Source organism: Prosopis cineraria, unplaced genomic scaffold (genome assembly GCF_029017545.1).
Source record: "Prosopis cineraria cultivar Desert tree isolate PC_DT_omini unplaced genomic scaffold, ASM2901754v1 PC14, whole genome shotgun sequence".
NCBI lineage: Eukaryota > Viridiplantae > Streptophyta > Magnoliopsida > Fabales > Fabaceae > Prosopis > Prosopis cineraria.
The window spans coordinates 577905-603581 of NW_026555345.1; the positions used below are offsets into that span (position 1 = coordinate 577905).

Below are 25677 nucleotides of genomic sequence, written 5' to 3' on the forward strand. Positions count from 1 at the left end.
ATGAAGTAAGACGGAATATTTATATTGTAAATTTAGTAAAGAACTATTCGACAATAATTTGGAAGTGAAATTGGGAGACCAAATTATACCTCAAGTGGAAAAGTTTAGATATTTAAGAGCCATTATTCAAAATGATAGCGAAATTAGTGGAGATATTTCACATAGAATTCAAGCTGGGTGGTTTAATTGGAGAAAAGCTAAAGGAGTTATTTGCGACCGTAAGGTGCCTAATAAACTTAAAGGAAAGTTTTATCGCACTGCTATCAGACCGGTAATGTTATATAGTAGTGAATGCTGGGCTCTAACGGGACAGCAAGAGCATAAAGTTGGAGTAGCAGAGATGAGAATGTTACGATGGATGTGCGGACATACACGAAAAGATAAAATTCGAAATGAGCACGTACGCGAAAAAGTGAGGGTGGCACCTATTGAGGAAAAAATGATAGAAAATCGGTTGAGATGGTTTGGGCATGTACAAAGAAGACTAAGGGAGGCACCAGTGAGAAGAGTGGAACATATAACTTTGAGTCCGATTAAGAGAGGTAGATGAAGGCCTAAGAGAACACTCTTGAAAGTTATTGAACGCGATCTCTTAATTAATAATATTCCTAAAAGCTTAATAAATGATAGAGCACAATGGTGTTTTGTAATCCATATAGCCAACCCCACCTAATGGGATAAAGGCTTGTTGTTATTGTTGTTGTTGTATATAATATAGATTTGCTTTGAATGTATGACAAAGCAAACTAAGCTAATATATTTAGCTCACAATACTTTATTTAGCCTCCGGTTGGTTAGTAGGTTTTATGGGTAGCCATTTCTATAACATTGATTTCTCAATATCGATACCTATAATCTTTCGAGTATAAGTATAAATAGAAAGCTTATCTCAAAAGATTAACCTATTAAGTTAGAGAATTTTTTAAATTTATAAATATCATCTCACTTGTAAGACCACAATGGGTGACTTAACAATGCAAGACAAAGCAAGTTAATCTAATACATTTATATCTACAACATGATCAGAACACGCAAGATTTGAAGAGTAAAATTATTGATTGAGTTTCAAAGTTTGTAGTTCCTTGAAAGATTTTCATGTCTATAAAATTACATGTAAGATGACATAATTACAACCCTGAAATCACATATATAAATATCATTATGTAGTGGCGAAGTCAGTGATGCAAGATAATTTAATTTAAAAATTAATAATTTTTTAAAAATAATAATTATACTAGAACTAAAATTATAATAATATAAATATATTGATAATTATTTTTACTTTTAGAAAATTATATTAAACATGTTAATATAATATTTTATGTAAATATAATCTTTATATCTTATCTCAATTATTAAAATATTAAGTACTCCCTCTGTTTTAAATTATAAGGCACTTTTAAACAAAATTTCACATACTAATAAATCTCATTAAATACACTTAACAACCTTATTTTTTTAAAATAAAAATATAAATTTTTAAAAATATCCATCATTTAATATATTGAAAAGAGAAAGGATGAAAATTAATTATAGAGAGAGAAAGAATAATATTAAAATTAATACATTTAATAAAACCTTAATCTATTCAAAGTATTTTATATTTTAAAATAAAAAAATTTCTTTAAAAATACCGTATAATTTAGGACATAGGTAGTATATAATGAGCTCTTAGCCTCCCTCATTACAGTGGCTGCACCATAGTCATTATGTGTAATTAAATGACAAGTTGACAATACCACCTTTTCACTTGGTGGAGGTTGAGAGTTCTAATTTTGTATTGGTATAGTATTTAGTGTGTTTGTGTGAGTATATTAAATGAGGTGAAGTTTAGTAATAAACTACCCTCTTCATTTTAAATTATAAGATATTTTTAAAGGAGTTTTTTTATCTAAAATATAAGATATTTTGGGTAAATTAAGGTTTCATTAAATGCACCAATTTTAATATTATCTTTTTTTTATAATTAATTTTCATCCCTTCTCTTTTCAATGTATTAAATGATGGGTATTTTAAAAAATTTATATTTTTGTTTTGGAAAGATAAGGTGATTAAGTGTATTTAATAAGATTTTTTGATATGTGAGATTTTATTTAAAAATGTTTTATAATTTGGGATGGAAGGAGTATTAGTTTCCCAAGAAAAAAATCCGGTTACTCGTGAGATTCAAAACGATGAACAAAACCAGCAGCAAGCAGTACTTGGGCGTCTTTGAGTTTTCTTGTTTTCCCCCCCTTGAAGTCTTAGGCTTAGCGAAACATGTTGTATTATATTATAATGTAAACAAAAATGAGCTGAAAATTAAAGGATCCTTTTGGAAACAAAAGAGTAGGATGATTTTATGTAGTTTTTATTGAGATATTGACTTTTATAAGTATTGGCGATGACAGTGATAACTCCCAACAATTTTATAGATAGATTTATGGATCGCGATAGAGATGAATTCCGCAAATTCCTACAGAACACAATCTTCCAATGTTGCAGCAGCCTCCCCGACCTCTTCGCAGCAACCAGCTCCCACCCCCTCCCTCCTTCAATAACATCTTTTTATTTATTTATTTTTTTTCAACCGCAAAAGCTAACCTATAATTAAGTCCACTCTCTTCATTTCTAAATTCTCCCACCCTGCGCTTTTGTTTCCCTCCCTCTCCAGCCTCACAAGATCAAGCAAGACAAGAGTGGCACTGATGTAATTATCCGAAGACACGAGCTCTAATTTTTTTTTTTTTAACATGACAATTCCTAGTTTTTTAATTTTCTTGGCCACCAATCCACATCCATATATATTACCATAATTAGTTTCCTGTTCTCTGTGCAGGTCGCCCTGGGTGGTTGTTGTTTCGGTCCGCCACGCTGCAAATTGAATCCAGTTCATGTCGGATTCCGAGTCCACCTCGAAACGTATTATCTCCATTTCTCTCTGACAACGTTGCATGTCCAAAACAATAATTATTAATTAGTTGTACTTGCATCTGGGCAGCAACAAACAAAAATCTAACAACCTATTTAGTTTTTACCCCACAACATGCAAATTTCTCCATCACGTGGCTATATTTTCGTTTGGATTCCGTAATTTAAGATTCTTTTTTATGGATTTCGCGCTCAGGAAATCTTTCAAGTCCTATGGTTCGTTCAAGCGTTCCACGAGGCTTTTCGCAGGGGGCGGCGGTGACGCTGGGCGCGAAGAAATTCCCATTCTGTTCGAGCAAGACCCATCTCCCGATCATAATCTTCTTCAACCCCACCCTGCCCCTTCCTCCTCCATGACCTCCGCCAGCAGCCCCACCTACAGCGGAGAGGTGATCGTCAAGATCGACGGCGGCGACTCTAAATCTTCCAAACCAACCTGCTCCCAGGGCGAAAACAAGATTCGGCGGGATCCCAGCTACGACTTCTGGAAAGAAGGTGACATCCCCACCACCAGGCATGGCCAGAGTTTTGATTTCCAGCAACCTGCCCCGAAACCCGAGGACCCTCCCTCAATGCTCATTGGTAAATTCTTGCACAGACAGAAGCTCTCCGGCGACATGTCCCTCGACATGGATTTAGAAATGGACGAGCTCCAACAAGATAATTACCGGACGCATTTGCCTCCGCTCGACGAGACTGGGCCGGTGAGTTTCTCCAGGGAGCTCAAGGTCTCCTTCGAAGAACCGCCTCCTAATTCCACCGAGGAACTGAGCGATTCCGTTCGACGAAGGTACAAGGATACCCCGATCATGGAGGAATACCATAAACCACCACAACCACCGCAGCCCGACCGTCGAGGCACCGCTCAGAATATTCATCCGGCAAACGGAGACGGCGAGGTTGTGAGGTGCACCTCTAACGCGTCTTTCGAGAGGAACCTTTCGTTGCAGAGGAAGTCGGGTTTGCTCAGGGCGAAGACCAAATCAAGACTGATTGACCCGCCGGACGAGCCAGAACGGAAATCCGGTCGGATTCAGAAATCAGGGCAGATGCTGTCAGGTTTGCAACCAGGGAATAATAAGAAAGGGGAGGAGGAGGAGGAAGATCCGTTCATGGAAGAGGATCTCCCGGATGAGTTCAAGAAGACCAAATTCAGCATTTGGGTTCTACTAGAATGGTTGAGTTTGATTTCAATAGTCGCGGCATTGATAACCACTCTCTGCATCCCATTCTTGAGGAAGAAGAATCTGTGGAAGCTGAAGTTATGGAAATGGGAGGTGATGGTTTTGGTTCTGATTTGCGGTCGGTTAGTTTCGGACTGGGTTATTCGGATCGCAGTGTTCTTCATCGAAAGGAATTTCCTCCTGCGTAAGAGGGTGCTGTACTTTGTTTATGGGGTGAAGAAGGCAGTTCAGAACTGCCTATGGTTGGGTCTGGTTTTAATCGCATGGCACTCTCTGTTCGATCAGAGAGTGGAAAGGGAGACGAAAAACGACTTCCTAGAATACGTGACCAAGATCTTGATCTGCTTCTTGGTGGGTACTCTGGTGTGGCTGGTGAAAACTCTGATGGTCAAGGTTCTGGCTTCTTCATTCCACGTGAGCACCTACTTCGACAGGATACAGGAATCGTTGTTCAATCAGTTTGTGATCGAGACACTGTCAGGGCCACCACTGGTAGAGCTTCAGAGGCAGGAGGAGGAGGAGGAGAAGTTGGCGGAGGAGGTGATGAAGCTTCAGAACGCAGGAATTACCATACCTCCTGATCTGAGGGCATCGGCCTTCTCTTCTCTCAACAAGAGTCCAAAGGTGAACAAGAGTGGGATGCTTCTCAAGAGTCCTCATCTGAAAAGTGGCAAGTTTTCTCGACCACTTTCCAAGAAATCAGATGACGGGATACCAATTGATTACTTGCACAAGTTGAATCCCAGGAATGTGTCCGCATGGAACATGAAAAGGCTGATGAATATTGTGCGACACGGAGCTCTTTCCACGCTTGACGAGCAGATTCAAGGTTCGACCCATGAAGATGAACAGATCACGCAAATCCGAAGCGAGAATGAGGCCAAAGCGGCGGCCAAAAAGATATTTCAGAATGTTACCAGGCGGGGATCCAGGTTTTTCCTATTTCTTTATCGCCATCTTCGTGCTCTGCATCTGCCGTCTGCCCGACGACATGGCTAGTCCATGGAAAATAACCTAAGTCCTCGTACCATCAGAAATAATTGTTTTCAATTATGAAGATCACCGCTCACATTTATTTAGTAAAATACATATTTACGATAATCACTATAGAATTACTTAATTAGAATTAAAGTATATATACATATTTTTATAAATTTGATAACAACTATTTAAAACAGGTGACATTATTCATTCACGTAAAATTTTAAAGGATCTTTTTAATCTAATTTTGATAAGAATATACAAATCCTTGAATATAACTAATGTGGATCATAGACACATGTATATTGTGTAACAAGTCTACTTTACTTTTCCTTTATGTAATAACTCGTGCTTTTAAGACATTTGTTACTTTAAATTCTTTGAGAATTGATGCAATCGATTTTTTTTTTTTTGGGAAAATATTCTGTGTCAATAAAAGCGTAAGAGTGATAGTGTTCGATGGGAAGAATACCCCGATTAATCGTGTCTGCTTGTCATGTTCGGCTTTTTAATTTGAAGGTTCATATACCTCGAGGACTTGTTGCGCTTCATGAGAGAAGATGAAGCCGTCAAAACCTTCAGTCTATTCGAAGGAGCGCCTGATACTGGGAAAATCAACAAATCGGCCTTGAAGAACTGGGTGGTGAACGCGTTTCGAGAAAGAAGAGCGCTTGCTTTGACATTGAACGACACGAAAACGGCAGTTAACAAACTTCATCGAATGCTCAATTTTTTAGTGGCCATCGTCATTCTGGTTATTTGGCTCTTAATACTGGAAATTGCCACCAGCAAATTTCTTGTCGTCGTGAGCTCCCAGCTCGTTTTGGCGGCATTCATATTCGGAAATACCTGCAAGACCATATTCGAAGCCATCATTTTCTTATTTGTCATGCACCCTTTTGACGTGGGAGATAGATGCGAAGTTGACGGCATTCAGGTAACATATATGACCTTTTGAACATCGCTAACGTTGCTGTGAATTGATTCCATTAAAAGGGGATGGCTAATAATTGGTAGCAAATTAATTTCAGATGATTGTGGAAGAGATGAACATATTGACAACCATATTTTTGAGATACGACAATTTGAAGGTAACGATCCCTAACAGTGTTCTGGCTACCAAGCCCATATATAATTTCTACCGGAGTCCCGACATGGGAGAGGCTGCGGAGTTCTTGGTACATTTATCTACCCCAGCAGAAAAGATCACACTCATCATAAACAAAATACAAAGGTATGCATGTATAGCCGACACGTGCATGGATTATATGATGTCGACATGTGTATTGAATAATAAAATTGCAGTTACATCGAGAGCAAGAAGGAGTTCTGGTATCCGTCACCCATGATAGTGTACAAGGACGCTGACCAGCTCAACATGATAAGAATCGCAGTGTGGCCGAGTCACAGAATGAACCACCAAGACATGGGGGAAAGATTTGTGAGAAGATCCCTTCTGATTGAGGAGATGATCAAGATCTTCCGGGAGGTCGACATCCACTTCCGCCTCCTTCCCCTTGATATCAGTGTTCGAAGCATGCCCACCACCTCCGACCGCCTTCCTCCCAGTTGGGCCACTGCCACCACTCTTGGCTAATTGTTCCCCTAACCCTGCGGCTCTAGCTGCTTAGGATTTCTGTATAGAGTGTACATATTCTATATTACTTTTATCACTACTTCTAGGTTGGTAGTCTGGTGGCTGGTGCTGATCTTAATTTCCACTAGGTTTTATCTCTTACTCTTCGCTATCCATCGATTTTTCTCTTTCTTTATGTTGCACCACTTACTTCCAAAACCACGTACGCTTACTGTTAGTCCTGTTACTCTCAATTTTCTACCTTGTCCCGGCTGCTTGCACACAAGAAACTAGAACGTCTCGTCTCACCCATAATATAATGGCTTTTATTTTATGTACTACTACATCTATATCAGCTTTGGTTTTTCTTTTGGTTATAAAAGAATCTTTTGCCGATAGATTAGATCTTAATAATGCTTCTCTGAAGATTTAATTTATAAGTTCCATGTTAAAATGCTGGTAAATGGAAAAATCATTCTTATCATAAAGCTCTTGAAAATGGCAAAAACATCAGACCGCACAAGATTAATTTGCTACTCTCTCGTCTCATTTAAAAGGCACGCCTTAGTAAAATATTTATTTAGTTTTATTTATAAGTCACAATTTAACTGTTTAAATAATATTTAAAAAATATTTTTAAAATTATTTTTTATGAGAGAGAAAAATAATATAATATCACTTTTAAAATTTATTATATGAGGGTATATTTAAAATTTCATAAATTTTTATTTCTTTTATTTTATTTTTTTAATTAATATTAATGAAGTTGATAAAAATAATTTATAAAGAACAGCGGGAGAATATAAAACAACTAACACTATAATTTGACTTCTATACCAAACTTTTGTCGAGGCTTTTAATGGGATATACAGTCTTTCAGTGCTTGCCAAATTTTGTAGGCTACACCTTACACTCACCAGAATTTGAGCTTGCATTGCGTGATTTACTCCAAGATCTGTATCCCTCAAAAATTTTCCCAAAAAATAGCTTACGTATTAAGATTTTGCCTGTCCCAGCTAGATGTGCAAAACTAATGTTTTATAAAGTATGCAAGAGACTCATGTTTAAACTAATTAGTTGGATTTGATTATTAATGTAACTTCAAATTGCTAATTGACGCATATGTGTCAGTATCATATCTCATACTGTTATGAGACTTATTCTCTCTCTCTCTCTATATATATGCACAAAGTATTGAAATATTAATTTTTAATTAAAAATATTTTTTAATTTTCAATACGCATTTGATATTTTTAAATTGTGAGTTCATACTTTAGAATTAATACTTCAAGACATTTTTCAAGAAATTAAATTTTATCAAATGTTTTAGTATTAATTTTTTTTTCTTCCTAATATATTTTTATACTTTGTTTTTAAAAAAATCAAAGACAGAAACTCTTTAGAAAATAGGTTTCTTATGTTTTCGAAAATAAATATTTTAATTATTATTTACTTTTAAATATGTTATAAATTGGTTTGTATATTTTTTTTTACTTTATTTCAATAATGTTTTAATATTTGAAAAAATACTATTTAAAATAAACTGATTAGATCAATATATATAGTATATTTTATGACTTATATAGGAAAACTTATATATCTAACTTTATATATTTAATATACTTTTTTTTAATTAAATTAAAAAAAATTATTATTTATAAATTATTTATTCTATAATAAATTTTTGTCATTAATATTATTAATACTTAAAAATTCACTCGTTTGATTTGACAGAATAAAATTATATTAAATATGAAACTAAGTATGTAAATCATACTATTATTTATATATATATGGTAAACATATATTAATTTTTATTTTTTTAAAATAAAAATATTGATTTAATGTGTCTAATCTATGTATTATATATATACATCAATTCATTTTGTGTATATACATCATAGAGTTTGCAATGGCATAATCTATGATATCAATCAAATCTCTCATTCATATACAGAATTCTTTATCAATATGAAGCTTTCATATATTTTCTAAATTCTCAACGAAATATTTTAGGGTAATTAAATCCCTTTTCAACTCCGTACCGAAAAATGAAAATTCCCTTTTCAACTCAGGAAACATCATTATCATCAAAGCGGCGGTTCATAAAACCCAATGCGGCCCAATTGTTTGTGTTTGAAGGCCCATTGGCCATCAGGGATGGATTCCTTGGATTCCATTAGTTTATTCATTTTAGGGCGCCACGTCTCCACTCCACGTATGACTTCGGGCGTTCTCTTCACTTCGCCAGGGCATTCTTCCGTGATGGCAGAAAGAAATAGTAAGCAGCGATGAATTGACGATGATGATCCCTGGGATAAAGGACGAAGCATAGTTCTTACTTCAGAGACAGAGCGAGGGAGAGAGAGATAAACCGTCCCATAAGGACGCTGCTGCGTTGTTGGCGCTGGTGCATGCAATTCAACTCTGTTTCGAAACTGATCCATCTCTGGGAGATCTGGCGGTAATTCGGTTTCAGCTTCTCAATACCTCTCTACAATACCTTCCACCTGATTGACCTTCTCTGATATCCAGGCTGTTGTCCCATCTTTACCGTCTCAATTTGCCCATGGATTTTTCTTTCTTTTTTCTTTTTATTTGATCAATACATCATAGTTTACTGCATCGTTAACCATCTCTTCTTACCCAATCTGTCTTCTGGCTCAGGGATGAACAAGAGGCCGAGAACGAGCATCGACAACGCAGCAGTCGATGTCTGGCAGCGAGAAGTCGGCCAGCTATCTGGCAGGAATTTCGCTCATCGCCTCGGCGGTGCTGAGGTCTGATTGTCCAGGACTCTCTACCATTGTTGCCCTTTGATAATTTTACTTGCATTTTTTCCTTGTCGGTTATTATGCTTGTTTTTCTTTTTTTCTACCGGTTTTTATTATTCTCGTTGAAGCATATGTTAATTAGGGAAAATATGAACTCCATTGGTGGAAATGCAATGGTTTAGACTTAGATGTCATATCTGTTATGTGAGGCTGAAGATGTCCAACGTGGCAACTTCTTCTTTTTCATATGGTGCTATTTATTTTATTGTTGATTTTTCTTTGTTTTTGTATTTTGTTTTTTTGTTGTTTTTGATTGGTAACTTCTGTTTGGTAACCGGGGAAAATTTAAGGTAAACTTTCAAATGGAGAGCATAGAAGATGGTTCAGAATTGAAAGGAAACCTGGTTCTTGAGAAGCCGATTAATGTAGCGTTTTATCAAGATAATTGGGTTTATTTCTGTATGAACTTTAGTTTTTTTGCTGACAGGTTCAAGCATGTGTCTTCTATTTAAGTGAAGTAAATGGAACACAAGGATGTAAAAAAATATTTTAATGCGTGTATTTTGCACCATGCTCTTGCATGTATATTGTTCGCCTTGGTGGTATTCACCAAAGTGTGCCGCTGACTTTTTCCAGGCAGCACATGGGCTTCTAATTTTGATGAAAAGTGGACTAAATTTAGCACTGGTTTTACAAGTTTCATTGAGTAATATCGCAGAGGCATTGCATGTGTATAAGATTGTGTTTTATCTGGCGTACTGCATTCTAGAAGATATCAAAAGTAGTTTAGAACCATGTCAGCTAGTTGCATCTGTTAGATATCGGTATTATAGGTTCATTTCATTTCTTTTTCATTAATAAAATATCTCATCAAAAGATAAAATGTTTAGCTTTTGGAGATATTTTAGACAGTTGATCCCATCTCATTGGGTGGTGACCTTTGATTAGAAGCAATTTTGGCTTTAAAAGAGCTAATTGAGATTCGTGGACTAATTTATTTAGAAATTGTGTTACAATAGGCATGTCTATTTCAAATTTCCATGACGTTTTTTCTTCCTTTTTTTCACTCATTTGAGTCTTTGGCGGTAAACTCTTTCAATGTTGTTACCATCTGAAATTTACATTTTAATTCTAATGGCAGATCTTCTTTCCTTTTTTGACTCATTTGACTGTAAAGTCTTTTGATGTTATTACAATTTGAAATTTAAGACAATAAAAATTATTTCATCACCATTTCCTTTTGCTTTTATGCTGATGCCGATATTACCTTCCTACCCTTCCTTCAAACAAAGAAGAAGAATATACTTCTGAGATCAGAAACTCAAAGATCTAAACTAATCGATGTCACATGTTTTAGGATCTTGTCCTTCGACTTGATTTACACAGGAAGCTGGAAAAGCACAAAGGATGTGTGAACACTGTAGGCTTTAATGGAGATGGTGATATCTTGGTGTCAGGATCTGATGACAGGAGGGTTATCCTCTGGGACTGGGAGACTGGGCAGACCAAGTTGTCCTTTCATTCTGGTCATGTTAACAATGTTTTCCAAGCAAAATTCATGCCTCACTCAGATGATCGAAGCATTGTGACTTGTGCGGCTGATGGACAGGTACTCCCCCTCATACCTGTCACATTGTGAAAAGTTCATCATCCATTTTCATTTGGTCAACATTTCCATTCTATCCTGTCATATCTGTCACATTTTGATAAGGGCCACTTTGTTTCCATTTGAATTGTCTATTTCAGGAACTCATCTTATTGAATGATTAGCAATTATCCCTAACTTAAGTATGCCTTTTTTCTATCATTATCCTCCAGAAAAATGTAATATGTTACAGCTTTATAAGGATGGTATTTTTTACCTAAATTTTTTATCTCCTTTAACATCAAGATAAATATAATGGTCTTTGTCATTGTTAATATGTATGAATCTTGTTATGTTATTCATTTGGAAAAGTTGATTCCTTATGAGTGTATGCTCTCAATTTAGGTGAGACATGCGCAAATTCTAGAACGTGGAGGAGTCAAAACTAAGATACTAGCCAGGCATCAAGGACGTGCTCACAAGTTGGCTATTGAGCCTGGTAGCCCTCATATATTCTATACTTGCGGTGAAGATGGATTAGTACAGCATGTGAGCGATTGATCTCCTTTGCTTTTTCTTCTTCTTCTTTTTGATTTTTTATCCTTTAATCTACTTTCACTATGGGCTAAAACTGGTTGAGCCCTAGCACTGATAACTTTTCTCTTATGTGGGTGGGGGGGCATTTGAGATAGTACAATTCCGATAGTAAATATTATAAGTCATGCTTTATCTGTACTAAGAACTTTTCCACTACTTTAGTTCTATCTTAAAATTGTAAACTTCTAAATATAATGACAGTTAACTCTTCTTTTTTAATACTGTTTTAAATGGAAAGTCCACTGTTGGTGCTCTATATCTTTCTCTGGGCAGGCCCTTGAAAATTTTAATCTCTATTGAATTTATATTGTCAAGTGACATCTAGCTTCATTGCAGTTTGATGTGAGAACTGGGGCTGCAACGGAACTTTTTACCTGCCAGCCAATTAATGATAGAAGGGATTACATGCCAGTCATCCATCTAAATGCAATTGCAATTGATCCAAGGAATCCAAATCTCTTTGTGGTTGCTGGGTCAGATGAGTACACTCGACTTTATGATATTCGCAAGTACAAATGGGATGGATCCACTGATTTTGGTCAACCTTCTAACTTCTTTTGCCCTCCGCGCTTGAGGGGTAATGAGCAAGTTGGAATAACAGGCTTGGCCTTTTCCGAACAGAGTGAGCTGCTTGTGTCCTACAATGATGAGTCCATTTATCTTTTTACACACAATATGGGCTTGGGGCCCAACCCAGTTCCTGGATCCCCAGTTTCTATGAACAGTGATGCAAGTGAAATAGGAGGTGATCATTGCTCTGCAGCATCTCTATCAAACATGGATATGGATGAGAAAATGACTCCTCAAGTTTATAAGGGGCATAGAAATTGTGAAACAGTGAAGGGTGTTAATTTTTTTGGGCCGAAATGTGAGTATGTGGTGAGTGGGTCAGACTGTGGCCGGATTTTCATCTGGAGAAAGAAGGATGGAAAGCTTATTCGTGTCATGGAAGCTGACAAGCATGTTGTAAATTGCATTGAATCTCATCCTCATACAATGGCTCTTGCAAGCAGTGGAATTGATAATGACATTAAGTTATGGACTCCAAAGGCCTTAGAGAAAGCTACTTTACCCAAAAACATTGAGCAGGTATGAATTATTGAGCTAATTATTTCAAGTTTCTCTCTCTCTCTCTCTCTCTCTCTCTCATTATTATTATTATTATTATTTTTTGCTTGAAGCTAATTCTTTTACTTAGCACACCAAGATATGATTTTTTATTGCATGATGCCTGTTATGTGTAGGACACACTACATTGTGTTTGAAAAACTGTTTATGTAAATACTTAATATACTTTTGGGACCATTTTGAGAGAGCCATTTTCTGGACATAAGATTGAAATTTACTTTGATGAAACCAGAGTTCCCTCTTAGAAATTTCAGTAAACATAGTCACTGGAGAAAATAGAGAGGGGGAAAAAAGACTCTCTAATCATCTCTGGTTTTCCAACAAATTCTACCAGCTATCAACTCTTTGTAGATTTTTTGTTCCCATTTCCTATCAACTTCCTCTAGAAGCTTCAAGGCTTTTGCGTGTCCCTCACCCTTATCATGATATTCACCCTAGTAATTTTTCCAGCTATGCTGGATTGTCCCTTGCCGGTCAAATTCTCTTGGCACAATCCATTTTGGATGTCTTGATGTCTTTTAATTTTGAGGAAATTCATCAACTTCTGGGCATGATATGAAGCTCTAAGATTTAATCATGTGTGAGTTTTATTAAAGGTTTTTTTGTGGATATTTTCCCCCATAGTATTTGGTTCAAGATTTTGGATGTAGAAATACTGCCAAAAGTAATTAATGTGATTTTTCTAAGTTCTCATTGTTGAGAATTAATTTGGAGATTCATCTTGGAGATGAAACGCAACATTTCAACCTCGTTTTGATACTATGAACTTAAACAAAACTCTTCAACCTTGAAAATGTTTGGAGAAAAACGTGAATTTCCTTTCTTTGGCCAACAAGAAAAACGTGAATTTAACACATCAATGTAATGACGTTAATTATGGATGCAAGAAGGATAGGATATTATGTTCTATGAACTGCTTGGGCAGCAGAGGACTGATTTCTCTGCTGTTGCTCCTCTGAAGAAGGTTCCTATATTTGATGAAATTCATTGGTTTACAATTGGTGATGGTGGTGATGATGATGAGGACGGCGATGACAATGATGATGAAGAAGATGATGACAATGACGACTTTGATGAATACGATGATTTCTATGATGATGTTTTTGATGACGATGACAACAGCAACGATAATGATGATGATGTGCGTGACTCTGATGATGATATTGTAGATAATGTTGATTTTGATGGTGGTAATGGTCATGGTGATGATGACGTCAACAGTGGTGATGGAGGTGGTGATAATTGTTATGATGATGCTGATGGTGTTATCTGTGACAATGGCAACAATGATAATTTTGCTGGTGATTGTAGTGATGCTATTGATGATAATTTTGTGTGTCCAACAGAAACCGAAGGCAAGGGGCTGGATGTACCGGATAGGGTCTCCTCATGATCTGATGTTGCAACTGCTTTCACTTCCAAGGCAGAGGACTAGCACAGAGCGTGATGGAGAAAACTCAGCTGCTGGTCAACAGCTTCTAGAGTTGATACTGACATTTAATGCTAACAGTGATGGTTCTGATGATGAAGATGGGGGTGACACTGCCAGCCATGAGGACTTGTTCAGTTGAGTCAGAGGATCGAAACTTTGCCCTCCCAAAAATAATGGATGCAATTGTATATAACATAGGATTGACATTAACTGTTTGGAGTGGAATCTTTCACATTTATGTCAAAGCATAATATTGTATACAAGTGTTCTTAACATTTATTTTATATCATTTTTTTTTTTTATGATTTCTGATATTTCTTCATGCATGTTTATGCATTTACTCTCTGGCCCGAGTGAGGTACTTTTCGTAAATTAAAAATCCAAGTGATTTACAGAAAATATATGCAACGCCCACTTGAATCAAGTAAGGATTGAGATTTGAGAATAACCTTTTCATGTCACTTTCAATAAATAGCCTTTTCATTTGTTTACTTTCATAATGCATTGTTTAGCATTCCTAGAAGTCTCGACCAGGTGGCAGAGAAAATTTTAGATTACCAGGGTGTGGGTCATCTCTTTCTCTAGAATATAAATGTTGTCCGAAGTGAAAATACATTACCACTTTCGTGGTTTGTGTTTAAATTATTTGAGTAATTGGGTGATTTAAATTTGAATTGTATGTCAGGTAAAAAAATTGAATTGTTTGAAATTAAATTTCAATTGGATAGTAAAGTTACCTCTGACTATATCATTGTATCATAGTCTTGCGCCATAATGTATGCTGAGCATGGCACGGATTTGTATTTCTAGCCTTTCCTCCTCTGAATGCTCTTATAACAGTCAGCCACAGACTGACTGGCTATTTTAAAACAGTCCAACTTTATTGAAACCAAATTGTTGAATAGGATTCTCAAGTTACTTTCCTTGGAAATATAAGTACAAGAATTGAAGGATAACTACTCAATGATCAATATACACGCAAACGTGGACGCTATTTTTTTCCCCCCGATAGCTCACCCATGACCGCTATGCCCACCAAATGCGAAGAGTGACATGCCATATTATTTTTCATTTTTCTGGGTCAACTATATTTCATTCTCTATTCTTGGATATCAATAAGTTTCCCCCACTAACTTCTGAACCGGGCCAGAAATCCGACAATATATCAATATCAGACGTTGTTCTCTCGACGACGTTGGCCCAATCCATAAAACGATTTGGGCCGAAACATGCCATAAAACGATGCATGGCTCACCACGGAAACATTGACCCACCGTTTTATATGGGAAAGCAGTTCATGATATTTTTCGGCGAAGCAAGCAAAGCAGCCGGTATCACCACAGAAGCATCGACCCACCGTTTATGGAAACCATGGCGAGCTCTTCCTCTGCAACTATTGCGTCTTCCTCTTCTCCTTTCTCCATTTTGCCTCCAAGAAGATGCCTTACCCCCAGGACCGTCCAGTGTCGTGCTTCCTCCAGGCGTATTCATCCGCCCCCTTTTCTATATTTTGATCAATTGCTAAGGAACATACTTCAGATTCCCTTACCTGGTTCCAATCGTGTTTTCAGGCGACGATAATGATTCAAATTCCCAATTTGATTCGAAGAAGATCGACAATCTTCCGATTCTTAGCGATCGTCGGCTCTCCCTTTCCCCTCTTTCGAAGGTATGTTATTCCTTTCTCAAAATTTCAACTTAATCGCAGTTCCTTCTGAAATGAAACCTAACGAGCATCAATAAGGGGTACATGTATCATATTATGATACAACATGATATCAAAAGTTTAGATACGATTACTATTTCAATATTTTATAATGAGTGCAGGTATTTTGAGATTTAAAACATATATGAATCATAGTTTGTAAGTCAGAGAAATATTTTGACGAAAAAATATAATAGAAATGATAGAATACGTGATACACATTGTATGAAATATATAAAACATATATGATATATATCATATCAAATACGTATCAGCTATAGATACATTTACTTTTTTTTTTTTTATTTGAGATATCGGTACTTCATAAAAATTGAAAGTGATAACGCAGGAAGAACAATCTTATTCTTTGTCATTGAAAAGAATTGACTTGTGATCAAAATTTGTGGGTTAGGATGCTGCGATGGGATTGGTGCTGAGTGCTGCGGCGGGAAGAGGGTGGACTACAGATTCAGGTATGGAAGGACCCTCTGCTCCGGCCGGTGGGAAGGATAGTAAATCTGACAATGGAAACATATCCACTTTCCCTTGGTCACTTTTCACGAAATCGCCTCGCCGAAGGATGCTTGTAGCTTTTACTTGTACCATCTGTGGGCAGAGAACTACTCGGGCCATCAATCCTCATGCTTATACTGATGGTACTGTTTTTGTTCAGGTAAGCTTTTGGCTAGTCTAGTATTTTTTCCCCCCCTATGGAATTGGCAAGTATTGAGAAATGATGGATCAATTTTGTTTTTCGTGTGATTGTTGAAACTGCTTCTATCTAGGGTTTATTTCTCGCTGGAAAAGGTTGATTGAACAATGAGAGATTATGTGGGTGCTACTTGTTGATATTGACCTCTGGTCTGGCAAACTTTTCTACCAGCTGATGCCCCCCCCCCCCCTTTTTACTATAAGCAGTTAGTAGATTATTCTGTAAGCTATCTAGATTTTTTGACCTTTTTATCTGTGATTAATAATGCTAAACGTAAAAACAGAGCTGACATGGTTGCATTTATATGAATGTCCTGATGCAATGGAAGGAAAATTGACCACTTTGTTTTATTCATTTTTGGCAGTGTTGTGAATGCAATGCGTATCATAAGCTTGTGGACAACTTGAACTTGTTTCAGGAGACTAACTGCTATCTGAACTCAAGTTTTAAATATAAAGAACATGGAGGGGGCGATATGAAATTTAGATATCTGGACATGGATAACAACGATGATGACATATTTCCAATTGAATGAGGTGGATTGTCTGCTCATGAAGCGTATATTTTCGTCCTGATAATATAGAATTCAGTTTACATGCCCTGTATATTGTTCGGGTTTTATAGCTGATGATGTCTCAGCTTTCACCTGCCAGGGGGCTGAGACTTATTTGTAATAATAATAATATTTTTTTAGTTGCTGGCAGATTAGCTATGTAGTTTCCAAACTCAACCATGTGATCATCAATTGTATGATGTACAATAAAAATATTTAAATATTTCCTTTGCTAATGTACTACGTGCTGTGAAGACAATAAATTTTGTCTGACTGTCCAACCACTTTCCGCCCCCCCCCCAAAAAAAAAAATAATAAAGCAGAGAAAGAAAGAAAAAGAAAAATCTTTTCCGTAGTTCTTTTCCTTCAGAACCCCTTGTTTATGAACTTCAATTGTTTCAGCGACAACGTTAACTAGATATTATTCTTTGCGGTGCAGAACTGGAACTCTTGGCGTCTGTGAAGGTATTGGTCTTTAGTGTGTTTTTAGTTGTAGAAAAAGTTAAGATCATTGGCTATTCATGCTATCAAACCACCCCAGCTAGCCATTTAATGATTCACATAACGTAGCCTCCATGCACCCACAGTAGCTGATTTCTTTGTGCAAGCATATTATGCTTGCATATTCTATACTTGCATGAAAAATTGTTATGTTCAAGGTTAAAAAAAAGAGCTAATTAAGAGAGTGATGCTTAAGTGTTGCACGGAAACATAGTCGATTTCTTGACAATTTGCAATGGGAAAAAATGGAGTATAAGAAAACATGACAATGAAATTCAGAGATGTATGGTGTCTTCTGTCTTGTGATCTTCCAATACCATGAGTTTTAATTAGTTGTGGTTTCTAGGCTTTACTAGTTAGTTTACCATATCAATATTCTCCAAGAAAAGTTTCCATTTTATCGAATTTTATATGCAAGTTGTCTTGATCTCAACTAGACAAGCATATTTAGTTCAATGGTCTATGATTTATTTAAAAAGCAAGCAAGCTTACAACAAAAAATTGAAAAAAAAAATTGCATGCCATTAAATAAGTTAAAAAAAAAAGGATAAAGCAACTTTTAGTATTTTGGGGGTTTATTGATTTGATTCCTTTAATTTCTATTATTTCAGTCCTTGATGTTTCATAAATTTATTTAAGTAATCCTTAATATTATTTAAAAAATTAACACCATTAAATTATGCTGACTTGACTAAAGAAATAATGATGTGGCAGCCACGTATACTAATATCATGGGAAGCATAATGAGCTAACTTGGATGTTAGAGCCTTAGAGGGGGGAAAACATTTTTAGGATATTAAAAAAACCCACCTAGATTAAACACCGATAGCCTCCATTTCTCTCAAGCGGTGACCCATCTGCAAAGCCTCCATTTCTCCTAGGGCACGAAGACTCTCACCGTCATCGCTCTTCACCGATGACTTGTCTGCTCCGTCGAAGAGGAGCCGGCTGGAGACTCGGATGAACTACGATATAATCATTCTCTCTTTTCTTGTGGCTTTTGTGCTGCCGTTTCTACATAGCTTTAAATATTAATGAAGATTTTGGGCAAATCAATAATGTTTTTTTTTTTTTCCAAAGAAGACTGGCACGCTTACTGAGGACAAGATGGAGTTTCAATGTGCGAGCATCTGGGGTGTTGATTACAGTAAAACAAATGACCGGCAGGAGAATGAGCAAGTTGAATACTTTGTTGAAGGTACAATTTCTTCTTCACATTAAATAGTTTGTTTTAATAGTTTTTTAGCGAATCCTTTAATGTATGTGATCTTATTTGTAAATTAATGAAACATCATATTTTGTGTTTGTCATCAGAGTGGATGGAGCAGTGTTGATGCCCAAGATGAAGGTGAAAATCAATCCAAAACTTTTGGAGTTATATTAAATGATGCATAATATAATACCGTTTATCCGATGGCAAGTCTTCCTTCACGTTGCATTAAATTATGCATAATAAAATAATGAAATAAATAACATATTCCTTCCATTCAAAAATATAAAGTATTTTTAATCAAATCTCATCCCCAAATAAAGTAGTTACTTACTTTTTAATTAACCTTATCTTTCTATATTTACTCCTATTAAACATCCTATAATAAATATAAAGTCATTATTAAAAGAGGTATTTTTGAAAAAAAAAAGGCAACAATTAAATTTCGAAAAACTAAAAATACCTTATATTTTTTAACATCTAACTCCTTAAAAAATATCTTACATTTTTAAACGAAAGGAGTATCAGTTATTAAAAATTTAGCATATTTGGCTGATTTAATTCAGGTCTGCATATATTTCACGTAAACAATTTAATTTTTATGTCAACTTTCTTTTAGGGTTATTTTGTCTTTAAAATCTTAGAAGGATAACTTGATAATTAAAACAAATGTTAAATATTAAAATAACAGAAATTAAAGTTGCATAACCAAACTGATAAAATGTCCCAACATAAGGTATTAGAAGTTGTTTTATCCAAAAAAAAAAAAAAAGCAGTCCAATGCAATCCAAATATTTTAACTATAGTGCTCCCTACAAAAAAAATATAATAGCACAAGTAGGTTATCCTCAAACAACAATTTTACTGTGGCAAACGAAGTATAGAAGTTTCTTCCTTGATGGCCTAAACTCGTCCTCGTCTCAGACCAAGGGATTCCCGCTACCTTTGCCACCAACATCAGATGGGACAGCTCGGATCATAATACTCTGAATGAAAGCAATCATCTGCAATCATCAAGAAATTTTGATTAATTTGATGATGATAAACTTTTAAGCATGGGAGCCTTGAGAAAAGTATATCTATGTTCATTAGAGTTGATTCTTGTTATTCCGCGCAAAATCTAAGAAAGATCCTAATCATTAGATATATGTGCGGATCCTTGTTTCATTTTCTAGTGATTGTGATAGATAGTTCTCAATAGAACTGGGGAACCTTTAGGTGGATTGATGATCTTACCATTGCAAAAGCAGCGCACATTATACTAAAGCCAGGAAAATAGAACGGTGCTTTTTCCGACAAGAACAAGGCTGCATGCATACATAAATGTTATCAGTTTCTACCCACCTTTTTCAGAACCAAGTATATTCCTAGATTGAGCACCTCGTACCTGTCAGTGGACTGAAAATTAATGGAGAAATGATGTTGGCTAAGGAACTAATTCCTGAAAGAGATCCTTGAACCATTCCCTGCATCAGAGTGTGGCTGATCATTTCTAGATTTAAAGCAATTTATATTTGAACAAGACATACATAAAACGTTGCGAAGCCATACCTGTTCCCCGGGTCCAACTTGTTTGGATGCAATGCTGCATATCTGTCCAGTGCGGGCGATCACTTGTCAGAATGCTAAGCCCCAAGAATAAACCGTATACACTACCACAAATCATTTTTAGAGAGCTCTAAGCAAATTCAAGTAAAGAAACTTACGCTTGGGCGAACAAAAACTCCAAAAACAGACGACACTGCTATGGCATAAGGAACCTGCAAAGTTTGAAAGGTTCTTTTGAGGATATATAGACAAAAATTGAAGTGTTTGAAGAAGATTTACCCATGGAGACCACGATATGCTGTAAACCAAGATCTGCATGTAGTACCATAGATTGGAAACCCACAGTAAGTCATTCTTTTTGTTTGTACTATTGATCATAAGAAGCCTAGCTAGCATGGCTCTAGATAAAATTTGTGTGAAGAAAAGAGAGTTCGGAGCCTACACTTAAGCATAGAACAAACAGACCCATTGAGAGCAGCTTTGCCTCTCCGATAGCAGGCATTATTATGGGCATGAGAAGCACCTGAAGCATTCAAACAATTACCAAACAGGCAATTAGAAATAGTCTCTATAACATATTCCTTCATATTATTATGAAGTGTAAACTCTGGAACAAAAGCATATTGGGAGTACTTGTGCAAGAGTTGCTCCAATGCCACTGATTAGCATCAAATCAGCAAATTGGTCCTTATTGAATTGGAAACGAGCCTTTAAGTAGTACTGCAATAGCAATGGAATATGTTATATAAAGTGCAAGATGCATTAAAGCAAACCACAAAAGCATTTAACAAGGTCTGCAAAGTGAAAACACTAGAAAAGCATCTAACAATTTACCAGAATTGAAGTCTGCAACCCCCCATCTGCAAGGCTATTGAAGAACATAACCAAAGCTGCTTGGGAAAACGTGGGGCTGCAAAACGAAGCGTTTGACATTAATAACGCTAAAAATAATGCCCTCATTTCCCCATTGAGTGCGCGTGTTCACCAAATTGCCTCATGTAGACGTACCTACACTTGAGCAAACAAATCAAATCCCTCACTGAAGGAAGACTCTTGAATATTCCACTCGTCTTGTGTGCTGAATCATTGATCTCACACTCTTCCTTCGCACGCGGCTCCTGGCTTTCGCCCAACATTGGCTGTCTCAGACCAGTACCACTATCAAGAATGCTTTCCTTTAGAAAAATTCTCATGTACCCCACCGCAATCATCGACAGGAATGCAGAAACCTGAAATGTTAAAGCAGTGGAAAGGAAACGAGCAGCTAAGGTTCCACAGACGAATGCTGCTGAGCCAACACCACCAAGGATTCCGAATGCAGATGCTCGTTTTCTCTCTTCAATCTTGTCTGCCTGCTAGTCAATAATAACTTGATAAAGTACGATATGAGCATCACGAAAAGCACAGGAATTACACAAACAAACAAAATCAGAATCTGGTGAGGCGAGTTTTTGGGCTATGTTAATTCATTTCATAATCATATTTGGAACCAATTGATTTGGTAAGACATTAGAGTAAGGAAGTAGGTACCACGTAAGCAAGAGTGAGGCAGTGGACGCTGCCCTCGCCCACCATAGCAGCAACAGTTCTAACTGCATAATATGCGTAGAAATAGTTGGTTTCTCTGCTACATGCCAGTATTACTGCCAGAACCCAAATATTTCACACTTTTAGTATATCATATATCCCTTGAGATGCCAGGTGAATTTGGAAGTTTTCTAAATAGCAGTAGCAGCTGCAACAAGAGCTGAATATGCAACAATAATCCAAGGGCGCATGCCCTGTTTAACAGCCAAACATTGTCTAACCAAATCCAATTTTCTCTCGAGATGTTCCTCAAAAAATCTTTTTTGGTTTGAAGTTTTAACCCTTAGACAGAGCAACGAGGCAGTCTTTGTTTAGTAAGTGTGAGAAGAGACATTCAAATGATGCCGCAATATCGGGCGTGTTTGGATTTTAAAAAGTAAAAATTGATTATAAAAAAATTAATTAACAAAATGTAATGATGTTTGATAGTATTTTTTTTAAAATTGATTTTAATAATTGAAAATGTTTGGATAATTTTTCAAAATCAATTATAAAAAACTCAAATGGAGAAAAACTCTCAAACAGTGAGAATTGATTACGAAATGGAGGGGGAAAAAATAGTTTATGCCAAATAAAATTTGAGAAAATTGGGAGTGTTTGGATAAGATTTTTTAAAATCATGATTTTAGGTACAAAACTGATTTTACATTTGTATTTTTGGAGTGTTAAGTAATAGAAAGCTGGCCGACAAAAAAAAAAAACCATTAATAATAAGCTTTGTCCAGAAGGCAAAAGAATAGACACAAATGCTTCGGATTCTTTGAGCCTTTCTATTCTGTTATTTATTTTATAAAAGTGACTTATTTGGATTAGTTGTCAAAAGCTTTAATAAGTGGGGGCCACTATTTCTGTCATTGAGAGACGCAAAGCGCTCCGCTGGGTATAAACTATGAAGTATAAACCGCAGTATAACTACAAAAGTACCCGATAATGGTTTGTTGGACCATTTTTTTAAATGTTTTTAATATTAATAATATTTACACATTTTAAAAATTTAAATTTTTTAATAATCATAAAAACGTCATCACTAATATCATTGTCAGACATATGAACCTTAAAAGTATGACATGATCATTCAAATATTTTAAGAAGGATTAGTAATAATACATTTAAAAATATATTAATAGTATTTTGTTTTTACAATTTTTGAATAATTATAATTCAAAAGATCTATAAATATCATTAATATAAATTATGAGTTTTGGAATGCCATCATCCATGCTGAACATCACCAATATTAATATAAAATTTATTTAAATCACATTATTTATAGGTTATATTATGCAAAATATAATTTATTCTTATGCATGACAAGAAAATGGAAAAATTTTAGTCAGCCCCCTTGACCCAATATAATTTCAGTTAATTCTCAAAATTCTAAAATTTCACTACATAATTGAGGAATTGAAAAAAAATTAAAGAAATGACTGAAATAATTTTATTATCTTTGATAAAGTTAGGTATATGAATAATTTGTATAAAAAAATAAAATTGATACATGCAAAATGAACAACTGATGTAAGTAAAATTTGCAGCTTTTATTAACAGTATATAACATTATTATAAATTTGCAACTTTCATTCTACCTATGTTAGTTAGTCATTTTTTATAAACTAGTTGTTTATTTTTTTAAATGACTCATGTTTCTAGTAAAATCATTTAAATAAACTCTTAAATTTCATTTTAGTTTTTCAAACGTACAGGGAAATTTTAGAGTCTTGAGGGTTGACTGAAGTTATGTTAGATTACAGGGGCTGATTGATTTTTTTTTTTTTTTTAACTTGTTAAGAGAGGATCACCTAGAGGAAAGATCGACACCGTTAGAGGAACTGTGAGCAAGGCTTTCCTCCCATACACGTCAGATAAGTTTCCTATTAACGGCGTCATCACCACGGCTCCAACTCCAGTCGCCTGCGCCCACACAAATCAGCTTCACTCATGCTCGATTTTTTATTTTTGCCAAAGAGCATATACAAACATATATACATGTGTCAAAGAAGTTCATGGTAAACTACGCAAAATTGCAGGCTGGCAAAATGTATACAAACTATATTTTTTAAGTAATACTATTTTTCACTTATATTTCAATTTCAATCTACACTAGTTTTGAAGTTCAAAATAAAATCAATTACCTACGCACAGCCATAAAAAGAGACAATATTAATTATCAAAATAAACTAAGGACATATCAGAAAATTTTAATTTAAAAAACAAGGTGCGTATGGATTAGTATTTTTAAATGATGACGAACGCCACTTTCATTCACATCACATAAGAGAATTTGTAAAGCTTGAGACGTTTCTAACCTGCCTCACTCCAGTATTCTTTATAATGCCTTGCCTTTTTAATTTTATTTCAATTTCCTGTATATAATTAATTTCTATATAAAATAAAAGACATAATGATATGTTGAAGTTCGGATAGAATTTTGTATTTTTTTACAATTTTTAAAAATATGAGTTTTTTTTTTAAAATACAACATTATTTATTTAGAGACTTGAAGATATTATTTCATGCAGAAGCTAATAATTAAAAAAGAGAGAGAGAGAGAGAGAGAGAGAGAGAGGCAGAAGAAGAGAGTAGATGAAAGGCGAAGCTGGAAGTTGTGAAGGGAAGCAGTGATATGAAGTAAAAGGAATGATGAGGGTTTGCAGGGAAAGAGTGATAAGAGGGTGGAGATTGAATTTGGAGGGAGGGAGGGAGGCAGATGAGAGTTGAGAGAATGATTGAGGAGCGTACGGTACGGGAAACAAAGACGAATAAGCGTTGGGTGTTGAAGATGAAGAGATTAGGTTGGGGAATGGGGAGTAGCGAAGAGAGAGAGAGAGAGAGAGAGAGAGAGAGAGTGCTTACGGCTTGCTGGAAACCGGAGAGGAAAATGGCGAGAGAGCAGCGAGGGTGGGAAGGGCAGAGGGCGGAGATGGTGACGTCGGTAATTGCCGGAATGGCTATGAAACCGGCAAGCCCTGTGAGGAACACCGTCACTAGCAGATGCCTCAACTCCTTTATGCTTTCCGTCTCCATTCTTCACTTCCAATTCTTCCTTCCATTTGCATAGATAACCCAGCAAGCCAGTCCATTTCTATTTATGTGAGACATTTGAGTGACACAACACAACAGAAATCATCAGAATATTCCACTCCCTCTTTCCTTTTCATTCCTGGATATCATCCCAAACAAATATCAAAGTGGACCAACCCACCACCACACTCGTTGCTTCTCCCTTGCTCTTTGTTTTTATCACTTCTGTACTCCTTCGTGGACTCCCAACATTCTATATATCATATCACTAGAATAACTTTCTTATAAAATCTTATTCAATTATACAGATTTTTGTGTAATTTTGAAAAATCTAGCCACTAGGCAGCAAGATTTTTTTAAAAAAACTTGGTTTCAAGTTGCTTCTGTAATCGACACGATAATAAGTTTTAAAATAATAACGTTATTGTTTTTATCATATATTTAAAGACGGATGTGGAGTGTGGGGTGAAGCAGAAGCACGCGAGAGGGACAGCAACTGGTTGTCAAATCAATGGAGTGTTGCTTGCTTCGTTCATCTTGGAACTGAAACGGATGAGTTTCTCTCTTTTACCTTTTCTTTTCATTATTACTTTTTCATTTCAAATCTGTACTATTAAAATTAAATCTGCCTTTTAAACATTATTAAATTTAAATAATCAAATTCAACTTAACA

The 25677-nt window shown here is 35.7% G+C and overlaps 4 protein-coding genes across 9 annotated transcripts; 3 read left to right on the forward strand and 1 right to left on the reverse strand.

Annotated features, from left to right (window-relative positions):
• Nucleotides 1-2636: 2636 nt before the first annotated feature.
• On the forward strand, nt 2637-6966 carry LOC129292860 (mechanosensitive ion channel protein 6-like). The gene is made up of 6 exons (XM_054930525.1): nt 2637-2689; nt 2819-2901; nt 3107-5026; nt 5595-6012; nt 6107-6309; nt 6381-6966. Exons 3-6 carry the CDS (start codon nt 3264-3266, stop codon nt 6670-6672), a joined length of 2676 nt encoding a protein of 891 aa, XP_054786500.1. The 5' UTR covers nt 2637-2689; nt 2819-2901; nt 3107-3263; the 3' UTR covers nt 6673-6966.
• A 1899-nt stretch (nt 6967-8865) lies between these two features.
• Nucleotides 8866-14467, forward strand: LOC129292861 (uncharacterized). Of its 3 annotated transcripts, none has more exons than XM_054930526.1 (6): nt 8866-9115; nt 9319-9431; nt 10783-11034; nt 11416-11559; nt 11944-12696; nt 13697-14272. In XM_054930526.1, the coding sequence occupies exons 2-6, from the start codon at nt 9321-9323 to the stop codon at nt 14126-14128; spliced, it is 1692 nt and encodes a 563-aa protein (XP_054786501.1). In that variant the 5' UTR covers nt 8866-9115; nt 9319-9320; the 3' UTR covers nt 14129-14272. The 3 variants fall into 3 exon arrangements, with proteins under 3 accessions (XP_054786501.1, XP_054786502.1, XP_054786503.1); XM_054930527.1 differs by having other exon boundaries at nt 13700-14272; XM_054930528.1 differs by having other exon boundaries at nt 8869-9115; nt 14082-14467.
• Nucleotides 14468-15429: 962 nt separating this feature from the next.
• On the forward strand, nt 15430-17373 carry LOC129293472 (uncharacterized). Its single transcript, XM_054931466.1, has 4 exons — nt 15430-15650; nt 15739-15836; nt 16285-16545; nt 16949-17373. The coding sequence occupies exons 1-4, from the start codon at nt 15530-15532 to the stop codon at nt 17117-17119; spliced, it is 651 nt and encodes a 216-aa protein (XP_054787441.1). The 5' UTR covers nt 15430-15529; the 3' UTR covers nt 17120-17373.
• A 2135-nt stretch (nt 17374-19508) lies between these two features.
• Nucleotides 19509-25272, reverse strand: LOC129292266 (uncharacterized). Of its 4 annotated transcripts, none has more exons than XM_054929841.1 (13): nt 24837-25272; nt 23783-23894; nt 21927-21988; nt 21405-21751; nt 21231-21306; nt 21030-21116; nt 20839-20919; nt 20676-20708; nt 20555-20608; nt 20400-20441; nt 20236-20314; nt 20085-20155; nt 19509-19852 (listed from the first exon to the last, which is right to left on the reverse strand). In XM_054929841.1, the coding sequence occupies exons 1-13, from the start codon at nt 25005-25007 to the stop codon at nt 19769-19771; spliced, it is 1299 nt and encodes a 432-aa protein (XP_054785816.1). In that variant the 5' UTR covers nt 25008-25272; the 3' UTR covers nt 19509-19768. The 4 variants fall into 4 exon arrangements, with proteins under 4 accessions (XP_054785816.1, XP_054785814.1, XP_054785817.1 ...); XM_054929839.1 differs by having other exon boundaries at nt 21927-22039; XM_054929842.1 differs by having other exon boundaries at nt 21405-21748; nt 24837-25271.
• Nucleotides 25273-25677: the final 405 nt, after the last annotated feature.

What these genes read in the sequence shown, in the direction of transcription:
- LOC129293472 (XM_054931466.1), top strand. Translation starts at nt 15,530, where the DNA reads ATGGAAACCATGGCGAGCTCTTCCTCTGCAACTATTGCGTCTTCCTCT. An exon ending in GTGTCGTGCTTCCTCCAGGC is followed by an intron (nt 15,651 to 15,738) that starts GTATTCATCCGC and finishes TCGTGTTTTCAG; the next exon opens with GCGACGATAATGATTCAAAT. An exon ending in CCCTTTCCCCTCTTTCGAAG is followed by an intron (nt 15,837 to 16,284) that starts GTATGTTATTCC and finishes TTTGTGGGTTAG; the next exon opens with GATGCTGCGATGGGATTGGT.
- LOC129292266 (XM_054929839.1), bottom strand. Translation starts at nt 25,007, where the DNA reads ATGGAGACGGAAAGCATAAAGGAGTTGAGGCATCTGCTAGTGACGGTG. An exon ending in TCTCCGGTTTCCAGCAAGCC is followed by an intron (nt 23,895 to 24,836) that starts GTAAGCACTCTC and finishes GTGTGGGCGCAG; the next exon opens with GCGACTGGAGTTGGAGCCGT. An exon ending in TGTTTGTTCTATGCTTAAGT is followed by an intron (nt 20,709 to 20,838) that starts GTAGGCTCCGAA and finishes TACTACATGCAG; the next exon opens with ATCTTGGTTTACAGCATATC.
- LOC129292860 (XM_054930525.1), top strand. Translation starts at nt 3,264, where the DNA reads ATGACCTCCGCCAGCAGCCCCACCTACAGCGGAGAGGTGATCGTCAAG. An exon ending in GTTACCAGGCGGGGATCCAG is followed by an intron (nt 5,027 to 5,594) that starts GTTTTTCCTATT and finishes TTTAATTTGAAG; the next exon opens with GTTCATATACCTCGAGGACT. An exon ending in GCGAAGTTGACGGCATTCAG is followed by an intron (nt 6,013 to 6,106) that starts GTAACATATATG and finishes AATTAATTTCAG; the next exon opens with ATGATTGTGGAAGAGATGAA.
- LOC129292861 (XM_054930526.1), top strand. Translation starts at nt 9,321, where the DNA reads ATGAACAAGAGGCCGAGAACGAGCATCGACAACGCAGCAGTCGATGTC. An exon ending in ATCGCCTCGGCGGTGCTGAG is followed by an intron (nt 9,432 to 10,782) that starts GTCTGATTGTCC and finishes CACATGTTTTAG; the next exon opens with GATCTTGTCCTTCGACTTGA. An exon ending in TACCCAAAAACATTGAGCAG is followed by an intron (nt 12,697 to 13,696) that starts GTATGAATTATT and finishes GCTCCTCTGAAG; the next exon opens with AAGGTTCCTATATTTGATGA.